The 15,996-nt window shown below is 42.4% G+C and overlaps 1 protein-coding gene across 9 annotated transcripts in view; it reads right to left on the bottom strand.

Annotated features, from left to right (window-relative positions):
• LOC139609444 (diacylglycerol kinase zeta-like) overlaps positions 1-15,996 on the bottom strand; it is a 79,977-nt gene that overhangs the window by 51,890 nt on the left and 12,091 nt on the right. For 2 of the 9 annotated variants that reach the window (XR_011685227.1, XM_071464003.1), the window contains exons 1-2: positions 14,159-14,443; positions 3,296-4,510 (exon numbers count right to left, since the gene is read on the bottom strand). The exons of 3 other annotated variants lie outside the window; for them this stretch is intronic. Coding sequence is in view for 4 of the 6 variants with exons in the window: in XM_071464003.1 (XP_071320104.1) it covers positions 3,296-4,308 (1,013 nt within the window). In the remaining 2 variants the exon portion in view is untranslated. Of the gene's footprint in view, positions 1-3,295; positions 4,511-14,158; positions 14,599-15,996 lie in introns of those variants that run through there. 4 more of the 9 variants (XM_071464009.1, XM_071464005.1, XM_071464004.1 and 1 more) reach the window with 4 other exon arrangements.

Here is a 15,996-nt window from a genome sequence, read left to right as displayed (position 1 = left end):
CAACATATATCACATCATACATCACAACATACATCACAACATCACATCATACATCACAACATACATCACAACATACATCACAACATCACAACATCACATCATACATCACATCATACATCATACATCACATCATCACAACATCACATCATACATCACATCATACATCACAACATCACAACATACATCACATCATACATCATACATCACATCATACATCAGATCAGTGACATTTAGTGGCCACTGTAATCAAAGCAGCTGCATCAGAAATATGTTTGACAGAGATGGATCAGGTGTGTGAATGCTGCAGCTCAGGTGTGTGGGTACTGCTGCTCAGTTATGTGAGCCAGAGAAACACATAACTTGTTTTATGCTTTTTGGTTTTGTTGTTTATGAAATGAGTCGTTTTAAAATGAAAACAGGAAACAGTTTTTCCTTTTCTCAAGAACATCATTATTATTATTATTATTATCAAAAAAAAAAACAGAAGGAGGTCGGGCCAGTCTATTGACCTTTCTATTAGTGTTGTCGCTTTTGCATTTGTGTTGTGACTTTTGTATTTTTGTTGTGACTTTTGTATTTGTGTTGCAACTTCTGCATTGTGTTGACCTGTCTGACCCACCGTAGTTGTATTTGGTTGTGTTGTGTATATTTGCAGCATGTGAAGTCAAACTGAAGAAGATGTTTTCTATTTGCATGTATTTCCTTAAGTTGCAGTGTGTTGAGGTCTGACAAGATATCTGAGATCTGACAACACAACAACACAGTGAGACTGTGAGCAGCTGCAATCGGACTCAAGCATTTTTCTGACTGTTTCTGTTGCATTAAAACATCTGAACATCTTGTTGTTGGTCAGTAAAACACGTGTGTATTAATGTGACGTCTCTAGTTGTGTATCTGGTTCTGCTGTGACCCTGAAGATGAGACCATCAGTCCACTAACATGTGGTGTGATCTCACAGACCTGCAGTTTAAGTATTTTAGAGTGAATCTTGTGGATGTTTATCACAACAGGGAACATGAGGACTGAACCACAACCTGGTCCTGCAGGACCTCAGGTTGGTTGTGTGTCTGGCTGTGCTGATGAATGGACCACGAGGTTGTCAGCCTCTAAAGCATTTAGCTTGAAGGTTCAAAGGAGACATCACATCACGCTGCTGCCTCAGATGATAAGACATCAGCTCAGAGACAGTTGAGAACTTAGAGTAATTTCCTGTCACATGGGTTCCTCCTGTGCCCCACCCCCTCAGAGACCAGCAGCAGGTCTGAGTCTGTTCAGTCCAATGAGATCATGATTCTTTAGCCCCATAGTCAGTGAAATAAATACACATGCCATAGATGTTCTCACACAATGAAACTAAAATAATGAGGATTAATTAACTTTGTTGGAGACCAGAACAAAGTCTGAGACCTGGGATCAGAGAACTGTTCTCTGCTGGTTCTGGTCTCACTGTAGCAGATGAGGCCAGAGACCAGAGACAGTTCTCTCAGAGGGACCAACACATGAAACCATCAATGAAAAGCTTAAACTGAAATCAGACCTGAGTGTCTTTGCTGTATAACACTGTTGTTGTTGTTGTTGTTGTTGTTGTTGTATTGTTGTGTTATATTGTTGTATTGTTGTGTGTTTTATTGTTGTGTTGTTATGTGTTGTATTGTACTGTTGTGTGTTATATTGTATTGTTGTGTGTTGTATTGTTGTTACATTGTTGTACTGTTGTGTGTTATATTGTAGTATTGTTGTGCTATACTGTAGTATTGTTGTGTTATATTGTTATACTGTTGTGTGTTATATTGTTGTATTGTTGTTATATTATTGTACCATTGTTTGTTATATTGTTGTACTGTTGTGTGTTATTTTGTTGTGTTGTTGTGTGTTATATTGTTGTGTGTTGTATTGCTTTGTGTGATATATTGTTGTAGTGTTTGTTACACTGTTGTATTGTTGTGTTATATTGTTGTACTGTTGTGTGTTATTTTGTTGTATTGTTGTGTGTTATATTGTTGTATTGTTGTGTGTTGTATTGTTGTATTGTTGAGTGTTGTATAGTACTGTTGTGTGTTATATTGTTGTAGCATTTGTTACTTTATTGTATTGTTGTGTTATATTGTTGTATGGTTGTGTGTTATATTGTACTGTTGTGTGTCATTTTGTCGTATTGTTGTGTGTTATATTGTTGTATTGTTGTGTGTAGTATTGTACTGTTGTGTGATATATTGTTGTAGTGTTTGTTACATTGTTGTATTGTTGTGTTATATTGTTGTACTGTTGTGTGTTATTGTGTTGTATTGTTGTGTTATGTTGTTGTATTGTTATATGTTGTATTGTCCTGTTGTGTGTTACATTGTTGTATTGTTGTGTTATATTGTTGCACTGTTGTGTGTTACATTGTTGTTTTGTTGTGTTATATTGTGGTACTGTTGTGTGTTATATTGTTGTATTGTTGTATGTTGTATTGTTGTACCATTGTGTGTTATATTGTTGTGCTGTGGGTGTTATGTTGTTGTATTGTTGTGTTAGATTGTTGTAGGGTTGTGTTGCATTGTTGTACTGTTGTGTGTTATATTTTTGTACTGTTGTGTGTTATATTGTTGTACCGTTGTGTTTTATTGATCAGTTAGTGTTAAAAAGCTTTGTGTGGCAACAGGAACAGTGTCCCTGACGTTTCTTTCCTGTAGGATACACACAGGTGAGTGTGGGCGCACACAGGTGAGTGTGGACAGGTGAGTGTGGACCAGGTGAGTGTGGATGCAGACAGGTGAGTGTGGACAGGTGAGTGTGGACAGGTGAGTGTGGATGCAGACAGGTGAGTGTGGACAGGTGAGTGTGGACCAGGTGAGTGTGGATGCAGACAGGTGAGTGTGGACCAGGTGACATATCAGCTACTGTCACATTTACACCAGTGACATAATGAGCTGGTGTTTTTAGGAGACAGGAAGTGTAAACCACTTCAAACCACTGACAGTGCCTGATGCATCACCTGTCTTATAGAGCATCTTTGTTTGTGCTGCAGCTGGAAAGGTCTGAGGTCAGGGGTTAGCACACACATAATGTGGACTATGAATATAAATACCACAGGAATCAGAATCATTCTTAGCAACCAACAGCATCACAGTGGAACCTACTCCTGGTTCAGAACCACATCACTAACTGAACCCTGATCAGGACCAGTCCAGGTCTCATTATGTAGGAAACTCTGTTAGCAGCAGCAAATTAGTTTTAGTCTGGGAGCACAAGCCTGCTTTGTTATTCTGTGTGTGTGTGTGTGTGTGTGTGTGTGTGTGTGTGTGTTACATACGACAGGAAGTTCTCCCATGTGTCCAGATAAGGATCATAGTAAATGGTTCCCTCGAGTCCCCCAAGAGGCGAAGAACAGCTTTTATGGATCATGGACAGGGAGGTCAGACCTGTGTCAGCAGCCCCGTGACCAGAACCCAGATCCGGTGAGACTAGCTGACTCAGACTGGGGCTGGTCGTAGAGGTCTGGATCGGTTTGTCTAAAGTCCAGGGACTCTGACCTGAACTCTGTTGGTTGTATCTACCATAAACTCCACATCCTGCCTCCCTGCTCTGAAACACAGAGTCTGCCGGGAGGAGGTGGGAGGAATTTCTTCTCAGACAGCGAGGGGGACGAAGCAAGGGGCGTGGCTTAATATTTTCCATAACAACTGCCTGGGTGAGGTGTGTCTGAGCAGCATCTTTGATTCCTCTGGTTCTGTTCACCACCTCTTCATCGCTCCCTTCATCTTCACCAGACTCAGAGCAGGTCTGCTCCTCTTCCTCCTCCTCTTCCTCCTCCCTCTCCCTCACTCCTCCTCCCAACTGGACCACACTTGCAAGTAACATGGAGGATCCAAGTAGATGAGGTTCAATGGATTTTACTTTGGAGGGGCGTCGATGTCTCACTGCTAACCCATGATGCAGGTAGGAGGCGGAGCCTGAGGTCCAGCAACCACGGTGAGGTTTACACTGAAACGCTCTTCTTCCTTTCTTCATAGGTACATCCTCTCCTCCAGCCCATCCCTCTGCTCCACCTATGGTTGTTAACCCCACCTCTCTGGCTGACAGGCGCCTCTGTCCACTGGCCACCAGTAAGCCCGCACTGGGACGTCTTCGCTGGTCGGGACAGACTGGAGGTAAACCGACGGAGGAACGTCTGGACTGGATCAATGCTGCAGAGGGCAGACCGACGCTGGAGCGCCTCCTGGCTTTACTGGTCTGAACAGCAGGTCCAGGCTGACGTGCTGCAGCAGGGGGCTTCTGTCGTTTATGGCGGCGACCAAAACGACGTTGGAAGAAGAAATCCATCATTTCTCAGCGTGGAGGGAAATGAAATGCCTCTTCCTCATCCTCTGACACCAGGTAAAGGCTAAAGGTCACACATCATGTCATGTGATGTTTTACTCCATGATAACTGGGTTGCCTTCTCCAAAAACCAGAATAAGATGATGGTCCTGCTGGTCCTGTACGAATCCAGCTCTGTGAGTGGGCTGTCAATCAAATCTGTGTTGCTCTATAAATAAAAAGAGTTCATGACTAAACACTGAAGATCTAATCTTTCATCCAATAAACTCAGTAGACTCATCAATTCATCTTATCAGCTGATTAATTACTGATGCAGTGCTGCTTTGTTCAAAGTCACTGAAGTCATTAAACTGGTATTACCCAGAAGCCCCTTCACTGGTTCCCTGGACAGTCACAGTAATAGTGACAGTCCTGTAGTGATGTCATTAGTGGAGCATCACTGTGTCTGTAGTCCTAAACACAGCCTGACACTGACATGTCTGCATCACCTGAGCACACCTGTCAAAGGTCTCAGGGACGCACCTGGGTGAAGGACTTCCTGTCACTGCCACAGAAACAAACACTGAGCCAAGAGGACGCAAACGATTCATGAAGCAACAAAACTATTTCACGTCAGTCTGCTGTGATAAAAGACAGATGGTTTAAATGGTCTGACTGCCCTTCTCTTCAGGCCTGGATGTGAGACTACAGGATGGATTACTAACATCTGTAATGATTTGTCTGCTGATGCTGTTCTAAAAAGCCAGATGTGTTTCTCAGGTGGAGACCAAACCTGGAGCTAAAACAGAGACACTCATTCATTAGGTGGACACCAACAACTCCAAACACACACTAATCCTGTTTCTGTGTGGTGAACGTGTAGTCGACATCATTACATGCTAGTGAACATGTAGCTGATATCATTGCATGCTAGTGAACATGTAGCCAATATGGCTACATGCTAAACACTGAAACTATGAGTCATACTCAGTGAGATCATCATTACATCAGGCATATTTTCACCTCAGCAATTCTACTTTCTAACACACAGACAACAACAACAACAACAGTAATTTATAAAAACTGACTGATCAGTAAATGTCAGAGGCATCACAAATACAAACTCACTGAGCTAACATTTAGTGCCTGATCGAGTTCTGAGGTGAACTTGGTTCAGCCAGAGTCCTGCTCTGATTCCTCTTCATTTCTCCAGTATTTATCGGAACTGTGGGAGTTTTCTTTCCAACTCGATCTGTGGCTATGAGTCCTGAGGTATTTAAGGCATTCGGTGAAGCAGATTCTGCTGAGTCTTCACGTATCACTTTATGCTGTGACCAGCAGGAGCCTGGGCCAAAGGTAAACTGAGTCTCTGTCTGAGCATGAACAAAACATCTGCAGCTTCGCATTTCACAGATAAAACTACAGAGCAGCTGCATCACTCTCACCTCCATCCACTGATTTACATGAGACGTTCACAGTAACGCTTATTGGTTTTGAAGACCAGACACAAACATTAGAGCCTTCATTTATTAACGACTGAATCAGTTTTTGCTCAGTGGACATAAACTGTCTTTGGTCAGGAGCCATCCTGTCTGTCCTGGTCAGTTTTCTCATCGAGTCAACAGGTCTGAACCTGAACTGTAACTAACATTTACCATTTTAACCACAGCCGCTCTGTCCTTTATAACCTGTTATCAACTTTCTGCTGTTTCCTGCTGCAGACACAGTTTAACACAGCCCACAGTAAAGCTGACCCTCAGCACTGAGCTGCTCATCATTCAGACACACACCGTGGTTCACAAACCTAAACCTGTAACCTGACATCTGGACAGTTCTTCATTTTAACCGATGTTCAGCTTTAGAATAAATGCATTGAAAACAAAAAGAAGCTCTGTGGTTGAACTGAAGGTACCAGAAATGGAACAGCAGACCACATACCAGCACCTAACTCAACATATCACTGTGACACAGAGGACAGTGGTGTGATGAGTCACGTTACTGAGAGTGAATATCATGTCACACGAGATGAGAACAGGATAAACGTGTGTGCAGCTTAGAAACAACCACAGTGTGACAGGAAGTCCCATCACAGAGCTGTCAGCGCTCTGAAACCTCTGCTGCTCATTTAATCCCCCGCTAACAGTAAACACCGAAGCACTCTGTGTCCTAATGCTCTGTCACAAAGGTCAGGGGTTGTCACAGAGACGATTCGCTCATAAAGCCACAGTGAAGCTATCGACGGCTGTAGGCTGAGATGAATTTCTTCACATTTTAAATGTGATTTCTGTTCACAAATAAACTGTTGAAATGTGATTAGTAGAAGAAGGTACAAGCTGAAACAAAGGCTGTTGTCTGGTTGTTTCCTAGTTGTTGTCTGGCTGTTGCCTTGTTTGGCAGTTGTCTAGTTGTTTGGCTGCTTTCTGGTTGTTGTCTGGTTGTTGTCTTGCTTATGTCTGGCTGTTGTCTTGTTTGGCAGTTGTCAAGTTGTCTGGTTGTTTTCTGGTTGTTTTCTGGTTGTTGTCTGACTGTTGTCTGACTGTTGTCCTGCTGTTGTCTAGTTGTTGCCTGGCTGTTGCCTTGTTTGGCAGTTGTCTAGTTGTTTGGCTGCTTTCTGGTTGTTGTCTGGCTGCTCACTGGTTGTTGTCTGGCTGTTGGCTTGCTTATGTCTGGCTGTTGACTGGTTGTTGTCTGACTGTTGTCTGGTTGTTGTCTGGTTGTGATCTGACTTGTCCGGCTGTTATCTGGTTGTTTTCTAGTTGTTGTCTGGCTGTTGCCTTGTTTGGCAGTTGTCTAGTTGTTTGGCTGCACTCTGGTTGTTGTCTGGTTGTTGTCTGGCTGTTGTCTGACTGTTATGTGGTTGTTGTCAGGTTGTTGTCTGGCTGTTGTCTTGTTTGGCAGTTGTCAAGTTGTCTGGTTGTTTTCTGGTTGTTGTCTGACTGTTGTCTGACTGTTGTCCCGCTGTTGTCTAGTTGTTGCCTGGCTGTTGCCTTGTTTGGCAGTTGTCTAGTTGTTTGGCTGCTGTCTGGTTGTTGTCTGACTGTTGTCTGGTTGTGTATCGCTGTTTGCTCAGTAAACTGAGATCAAATGTTAATTAAATGCTGAGCTTGTGTGAACCAACACCTCATGACATCACTGCTACACCCATATCAACACAAACACATAGTGGAACATCAAAGTGGTGTCCTGCACCTTCAGTCCTGCAGCTCTCTCACCTGTAAAGATCACTGAACTGACCGGGGATCAGATAAAACCTTCTGAATGAGGCTGAGGATGTTGTCTCCACCAGACTCTCTGACTCTGACCAAGTTAAAGTATAAAATGATCAGGTCAATCAGATTCATCATGATCAGATTGTCAATAACTCTCAGGTATTAATATCAGCCCTGTTGGCTTCTGTATGAACTGACTTTCCTCCAGTTTAAAACAGCTGTTCTCTGATCCCCTCCCCCCAGTGCATCCTCTTTGTCTCTTACATCTCTATAATGACTCTGTGTTTCTCCAGCTGTTATGTAACAGCTGCTTGCAATGATAATCCCTGACCATATCAGGGTGGAGAGAGGGAGTGCTGAGTGATCATCACCCACCTGAGAGTGGTTTTACATTTTACCACAGCTCTTTGTTTCACAGCTTATAAGCAGTGATGGAGACAGAGCAGTGATGGAGACAGAGCAGAGATGGTGAAGACATCACTAGTGGAGACTAGTGATGGTAGAGACAGAGCAGTCAGGGATGAAGCTGAAGTCAGTGTCCACTGTCTCATAAAAACTCCTCGTTATGTTAGAAGTACATCTCTCATCTGTTCAGAGTCAGTCAAATCCAATCGTCCCTATCTGGGTCAGTGAACCTTCTCATCACAGGACAGACCAAGTCTGAACTTGAATCTTTAGGAATTCAAACCTGACATGTTGAACATGGTCCAAACTGAGACCAGGGAGATGATGGACATGCCAGCAGGTCTCAGGTGATACCACACACCTGTGAGCCTGCTGTGTGACTAAATCATCTCATATAGAGGCAGCCTCAAAGATTTTCATTTAAATAAACGTCTGAATGAATGAATGAATGAATGAAGTGCAACACAAAGTGACTGAGCCAGTGATGCACTGATCATTTTGCAAAATTTATACACCTGCAGTGTGATGAACAGTCCCAGTATTATTGCTGTTTTATGTATCTGCTGATAAACTGAACATTTCCCCCTGCTGCAGCTTCACAATAAAAGATTCAACTAGTGAAACACAAGGTGACTTTTATTATGAAGTGGTCACAGGAAATGCAATGTGTTAGTTTGACAGTGAGTTTAGCTCTGAACACTATCGTTCATCAAAATTGTGTCTGCAAGACAACGATCATTTTTTAGTTTCAAATGTCTCAAGAAATACACACACGCAGACACACACACCATTCAGATCATTCACATCTTGCAGTGTTTTTTTCGTTCTGTAAAGTAAATTAATTCAGTGAGGCTGTTTACACCTGAACAAGGCTGAGCTGGACACCTCATGAGACATGTATGTGGTGAGACATGGATTGAAGGACAGACGTGAGGTCACATGTCTGCTCTGAATGAGGTGGAGCTGTAAGCCCCGCCCACCTGCTGAGGTTAATTTACATGCTGATTTGAACAGGAGGCTCCTGTGAATTGAAACACAGCATATATATATCTGCTTTCTTGTTTCTGCTGAAGGCTGCAGCGTATCCCAGCATGCACTGGGTGAAAGACAGAAAGTACCAGCTGCATGTGATGCAGCATTTATATGTACAGATATGACACCCTGCCAGCCCCCAGAGGCTGCATGGTCCATGACAGCTCACAAGATCCTGAGGACAGGACAGGACAGGAGGGACTAAAGTCCTGTCCTGAGGACAGGAGGGACAGCATCAGAGCATGAGTGAGCTGTTTTCATGGTTCCAGATGCCTGTAATACTATTAACATTATTTTCTACACTCAAATTGTAATTAATTACTGTTCATTGCTCATCATTGTTCCGTTGTGTAGCCTGCACTCACTGATACACACAGTTAGTGTCAGTGTAACACAACACAGTTCAACACTACAAACTACATCCTCCACAAAGATCATTAGGTGTAATCAAAGTGAAGAGCAGGGTTCATCACTGAACCAGTGTTATGTAGGTGTTCCTAATAAACTGACACCTGACTGTATCTAAATGTTGGACATGATAGAGGAGACAGCTGCAGTCATCAAAAGCATCAGGCTTCATCCTCTGGAGACCATGAACACAACACAACAGGTCTACACACAGCATGGAGGACCTGGACCAGCACAGTCTGATCATCCACCAGCAGGAAGATGTCATCTTATATGACATCACTGTGGTTAGTTTAGGTTTACCTGGTCAGGTGTAGGGAACATGGCAGTATGACAGCTTTAGTAAGGTTAGGGGATCATGGAACAGCTAAAAAGCAACAGAGACCAGAGACTGACCATGTCTCCAGGGTTAATGTCTACTGCTTCAGCAGCACCTACATCACACAAACCTGTTGCATATCAAATAAATAATATCTGGAGGACCTCAGTGAGGCACTGACAGAGGCTGTGATGATACCTGGACACCAGCCAGGAACCAGAAGGACCAGGTCTGGACCTGTGTTCAGCTGAATGAGCACCCAGCACCTGACGCTCTCCATGGAAAGAATAAAGAGGTTTTGTTAGAGAGCGAGTGTGTGTGTGTGTGAGACAATCCAGAGTTCTGTACTGCTGGATTAAATATTTACATAGAAAATAGTAGCGTACTATGCAAACACACAGACATAAAGAGCAGCAACGTGGTTTTCCTCTACTGGACAGAGACGGAGCAACGGAATGAGGAGGCCACAGGCAGACAGGAATCATACATACATCATACATACATCAAACATACATCATACATGCATCATACATACATCAAACATGCATCATACATGCATCATACATACATCAAACATACATCATACATGCATCATACATACATCAAACATACATCATACATGCATCACACATGCATCACACATACATCATACATACATCATACATACATCATACATGCATCATACATACATCATACATGCATCATACATGCATCATACATACATCAAACATACATCACACATGCATCACACATGCATCACACATACATCATACATACATCATACATGCATCATACATACATACATGCATCAAACATGCATCATACATACATCAAACATACATCATACATACATCATACATGCATCACACATACATCATACATACATCATACATGCATCATACATACATCATACATGCATCATACATACATACATGCATCAAACATGCATCATACATACATCAAACATACATCATACATACATCATACATGCATCACACATACATCAAACATGCATCATACATATATCAAACATGCATCATACATGCATCAAACATGCATCATACAGGCCTCATACATGCATCATACATACATCAAACATGCATCATACATGCATCATACATGCATCAAACATGCATCAAACATGCATCATACATACATCAAACATGCATCATACATGCATCACACATACATCAAACATGCATCATACATGCATCATACATGCATCACACATACATCAAACATGCATCATACATGCATCAAACATGCATCATACATGCATCACACATACATCAAACATGCATCATACATGCATCAAACATGCATCATACATGCATCACACATACATCAAACATGCATCATACATGCATCATACATGCATCATACATACATCAAACATGCATCATACATGCATCACACATACATCAAACATGCATCATACATGCATCACACATACATCAAACATGCATCATACATGCATCAAACATGCATCATACATATATCAAACATGCATCATACATGCATCATACATATATCAAACATGCATCATACATGCATCATACATGCATCATACATATATCAAACATGCATCAAACATGCATCATACATATATCAAACATGCATCATACATGCATCATACATATATCAAACATGCATCATACATGCATCATACATGCATCATACATGCATCATACATACATCGTACATGCATCATACATACATCATACATGATCCTTTCAGACTTCCTGTCCCACCAGATCCCTGACAGACCAGACAGCTCCTCCATGGACCTGTCTGGTCAGACAGATGTTTTTACGGCTGCCATAACATCTGCCCACTCACTGACAGTACATCTCCTCTGGTTTCAGATATAGATAGACAGCTAGAATCAAACACTGAGCACACCACCAACACCAACCACCTGGACTACCTGGACCACCTCCCTGTGACTCAGTACAAAAACCACAGACCATCTCCTGGACTGGAGGAAACCACTGACAGTGAATGTAATGGGTCCATCTCTAATGTTTCCTCCACTTGGGAATATTTAAGGTAGAAGTAAAGTGGTCTGTAGAAGAACCTCGGGTGGTTGAAGAACTTCAGACTCGTCACAGTCAAACAGTGAGCTGAGAGGACACCTGAGCATTAAAACTAAATCAGAGGTTTATTTAACTAGACTGAAGATGATTTACACAACTTTTGTATATTCTCTTTGTGAGTCTACCAGCCCTGCCCTCTCTCTCTTTCTCCCTCTCTCAGAGATGTGTTTTCACTCTAAACAGTAGCCATTATCACCTTCTCTCACTGTTATCAGTGTAAATGGTGACATGTTTTTAGTCTAGTCTGCTTTTATTTCAGCCTAATGACTGAAGTTACATACACACACACACACACACACACACATAGGTCAGACACTTCTCTAATGTTGCTAAGCCTAATCTCAGTACCTCTGTCGAAAGCACTACAACAACAGAGGTAGTAACAGGATGTGTGAGAGCCAAACAACTATCACACTGAAGCAGTGACATGGAACAAGAGAAAATAAAAAATATTATTAATAATAATTTCTTTCATTAAACATGTGATCAGTGTTTCCTCCTGATTCCACTTTCATTTCCATCTGGATCCAGTCTAAACTGAGAGTGTAGAGAACATTGTTCTCTCCTCCTCACTCTGGTTTTAGTCTCCACTACGTCCTGAGAAACAATCTGTGTCTTTATCTGCTGAAAGCTCCTGTGGTCACAGTTGCTCTCTGACTGTGTCTGACTGTATCTGACTGTGTCTGTCTGACTGTATCTGGCTGTGTCTGACTGTCTATGTCTGACTGTGTCTGACTGTATCTGTCTGACTGTATTTATTACTGTGGCTGACTGTCTGACTGACTGTGTATGACTGTATCTGCGTCTCTGACTGTATCTGACTGTCTGAATGTCTGTCTCTGTTTCTGTGCGACTGTATATGACTGTGTCTGTCTGACTGTGTGTGAATGTCTGTCTCTGTTTCTGTGTAACTGTATCTGACTATGTCTGACTGTGTTTTTCTGATTATACCTGCATCTCACTGTATCTGACTAAGTCTTAGTGTCTGCCTCTGTTTCTGTCTGACTGTATCTCTGTGACTGTGTCTGACTATATCTGATTGTGTATCTCTCTGACTGTGTCTGACTGACTGTCTGACTGTATCTCTCTGACTGTGACTGATTGTATCTGTCTGACTGTGACTGACTATGTCTGACTGTGTCTGTATCTGTCTGACTGTGTCTGACTTTGTCTGTCTGACTGTATCTCTGTGACTGTGTCTGATTGTATCTGTCTGACTGTGACTGATTGTATCTGTCTGACTGTGACTCACTAAGTCTGACTGTGTCTGTATCTGTCTGACTGTATCTCTCTGACTGTGACTGACTATGTCTGACTGTGTCTGTATCTTTCTGACTGTGTCTGACTGTATCTGTCTGACTGTGTCTGACTTTATCTGTCTGACTGTGTCTGACTGTATCTTTCTGACTGTGTCAGACTGTATCTCTCTGGACTAGTAGAGTTAATTGTGTTTCCAGCTGTTGCTGCTGTAAGAACAGCTGTAATCTCTCTGTCCTGCTCTTATTACAAACACATCAGCCCCTTCACTTCTTCTGTGGTGTCACAATGTTTAGCCCCATTAGCTTATGGGAAGGCAGTTGATTGAGTAAGGAAAAAAACATTTTTCGATCTTTTGTAAACTACTGTTCTTATCTGGAAATGTAAAACTTCACAACATAGACTGAAAAGCTCTCTGCTCTGATGTTGTATTTTTAATTATCAGCATAGTTACAAACATTAGAGGGATTTTAGTTTTCCTCTGGATCAGAACCTGAGAGTTCTGGCTTCACTTTAAGCCACTTTAAATGTTGTAAATGGTTAGTAAATGACCCCCCCCCCCCCCCCCCTCAGCTCAGCTACATGCTTCTTAAACAACAATAGAATTAGAATTTACCAGTGTTGTACTTGATTCTACTGCTGACATCTGAACACATAGATAAAAGAAACACGAATGCAGTTTGACATTTCCTGATAAAGAACAGGTGTCCTTGTTTAACACAGTCCCAGAGCTCCTCCCATAGTGGAGTCAACCACCACTACAACCTAAAGTTGTGGGAAACATTGATGTAGTCCGACCTCACAGGGGTCAATGTACTGTTTTTGGCCAGATTCATGTGGATCCAGATCTTTGCCTTATTAGTCAGTGAGGGTCTGCTGGTTCTGACTTCCTCTGTGTCTGAGTTGACTTAAAACTAGGAAGAACACAGCACTGCATCAGCTGCTAGCACCACCACACTGACTCAGAGTTACTGACTTCACTTTACTGAGCCATAGACTCAACAGGTGATTTTACTTTTCATTATCCAACAACATCAAGTTATTTCTACCCCTGTGTCAAATTAATTCTGGCTAGATTAAATAAAGTGTTTGCAATAATCTTTATCATACTAAATATTAAAATGAAAACAAAGAGTAAATAATGAGCCAACCTGACAAAGGAGGAGAAAACTATCCATCCATGCTCCACTCCTCTCTCATCTATCTATCTCCGAGCTCACACTAACCCTGGAGAACCGAGACCGCTGAGAGTAGAGAGGGAGGGGAGGGGCATGGGAAGGGGGGAGAGACATCAGCAGAGGGAGGGGAGGAGGAGAGAGAAAGAGAGAGATAGAGTGGGTGTGACCCAAAGAGAGAGAGAGAGAGACTGAGAGAGAGAGAGAGAGCCTGACAGAGAGAGACAGAGAGAGAGAGCCTGAGAGAGAGCGCCTGAGTGAGAGAGAGAAAGAGAGAGAGCGCCTGAGAGAGAGAGAGAGAGAGAGAGAGACTGAGAGAGAGAGCCTGACAGAGAGAGAGAGAGAGAGAGAGACTGAGAGAGAGAGAGAGAGAGAGACTGAGAGAGAGAGAGAGCCTGAGTGAGAGAGAGAGAGAGAGCGCCTGAGAGAGAGAGGAGCCTGACAGAGAGAGAGAGGACTAAAATAACTTGTTGTACTTCCTTGACAAGCTGAGTGCAAAACTGTCTGATAAAAATTCACACACACACTCACAGTGAGAAAGAGGAAACAGGCTGAATGTGACGTTGTTACATCCTTTCATACGACTGTTTATGATTCAACAATGAATAAGAGAAACTACAGGTGTGAATAAATGATCGTTATAATGAACCATTCAGACTGTGTTCACCTTCATCATCATTATCTAATCTTCTTTTATGTTTTTAGTTTTTTTGCTCTATTTTTCATTTTGTTTATTCTGAAATAATGAAAAACATCTAATTGAAAACTATAAGATTAGAATGTTTTTGTGTTTTCATGAACAATGAACCAACACTGTGTTCATGCTGAGGTTAACAGTGGGCAGCTGGTTGACTGGTTGGTTGATTGATTTTAAATCCATATTACAGTGTTGTTGCAGTGTTCTTTCATTTATGACTCATTAGCAGCTAATGATGTCTGATCAAGCTAAATGAGGTGAAAGCTATAATTAAGCAGCTGTAGCTAACAAACACAGGCTAAGAGTCTGACCAACAGAGCTGCAGGTGTTGTGTCATCAGACTGTCTGACAGTGGACCACCATGTTTGTTAGCGTCTGTTGCTGAGTGTAAATGACGGACAGCTAGCTACCAGTGGACAGCAGTCAGTCCAACATCATCAGTGCTGTGGACCAAGACCTTCAGGATCTGGACTGAAGCAGTTCCTCCTAATAGCTAATGTTAGCTCAGCAGCTACACTGAAGAACTGTCACCTGTAGACAGCAGGTGTGTAACAGCAGGTTACACACCTGCTGTTACACACCTGCTGTCTACAGCCCTGTACTGTTGTTGGTTCATTTTTTCAGTCAACAACAACAACAATGAGACACCACCTTCAACCTTTGACTTGAGACAACATCACCCTGTCAGCATTCACACAAACAGGTACATTGGAGTCGAAAGGTCTGACAAACTTTCTGATGTGAATCTATCAGGCCTGTTATAGTTAATCAGTTGATCAACAATGACCACATACACACACACACACACACACACACACACACACACACACACACGCTACACAACACCCTCTGCCTTTCAACAGACACACATGAACCCTGCGAGCCAGTGGTGCTGCTCTCTACATATCAACACTGACGAATGTGCAGCCAAGCTGGAGGCACAACTGTCATCGTTGTTTCTGTTAGCATGTCAACCATGGCCCCTGTTGCCGTGGGAATCATGTCCTCCAATCACATGATGACTGGTGACCCGCTGGCAAGGTTAAACACACACACACACACACACACACACACACACATTTCTGTGTGTGTGTGTGTGTGTGTGTGTGTGTCTGTG

The sequence above is a fragment of the Trachinotus anak genome, unplaced genomic scaffold (assembly GCF_046630095.1).
Source record: "Trachinotus anak isolate AG129_WGS33_773 ecotype Australia unplaced genomic scaffold, CSIRO_AGI_Tana_v1 ptg000026l, whole genome shotgun sequence".
NCBI lineage: Eukaryota > Metazoa > Chordata > Actinopteri > Carangiformes > Carangidae > Trachinotus > Trachinotus anak.
The sequence above is the reverse complement of the archived record's forward strand: the minus strand, read 5'-3'. Positions and strand labels throughout refer to the sequence as shown.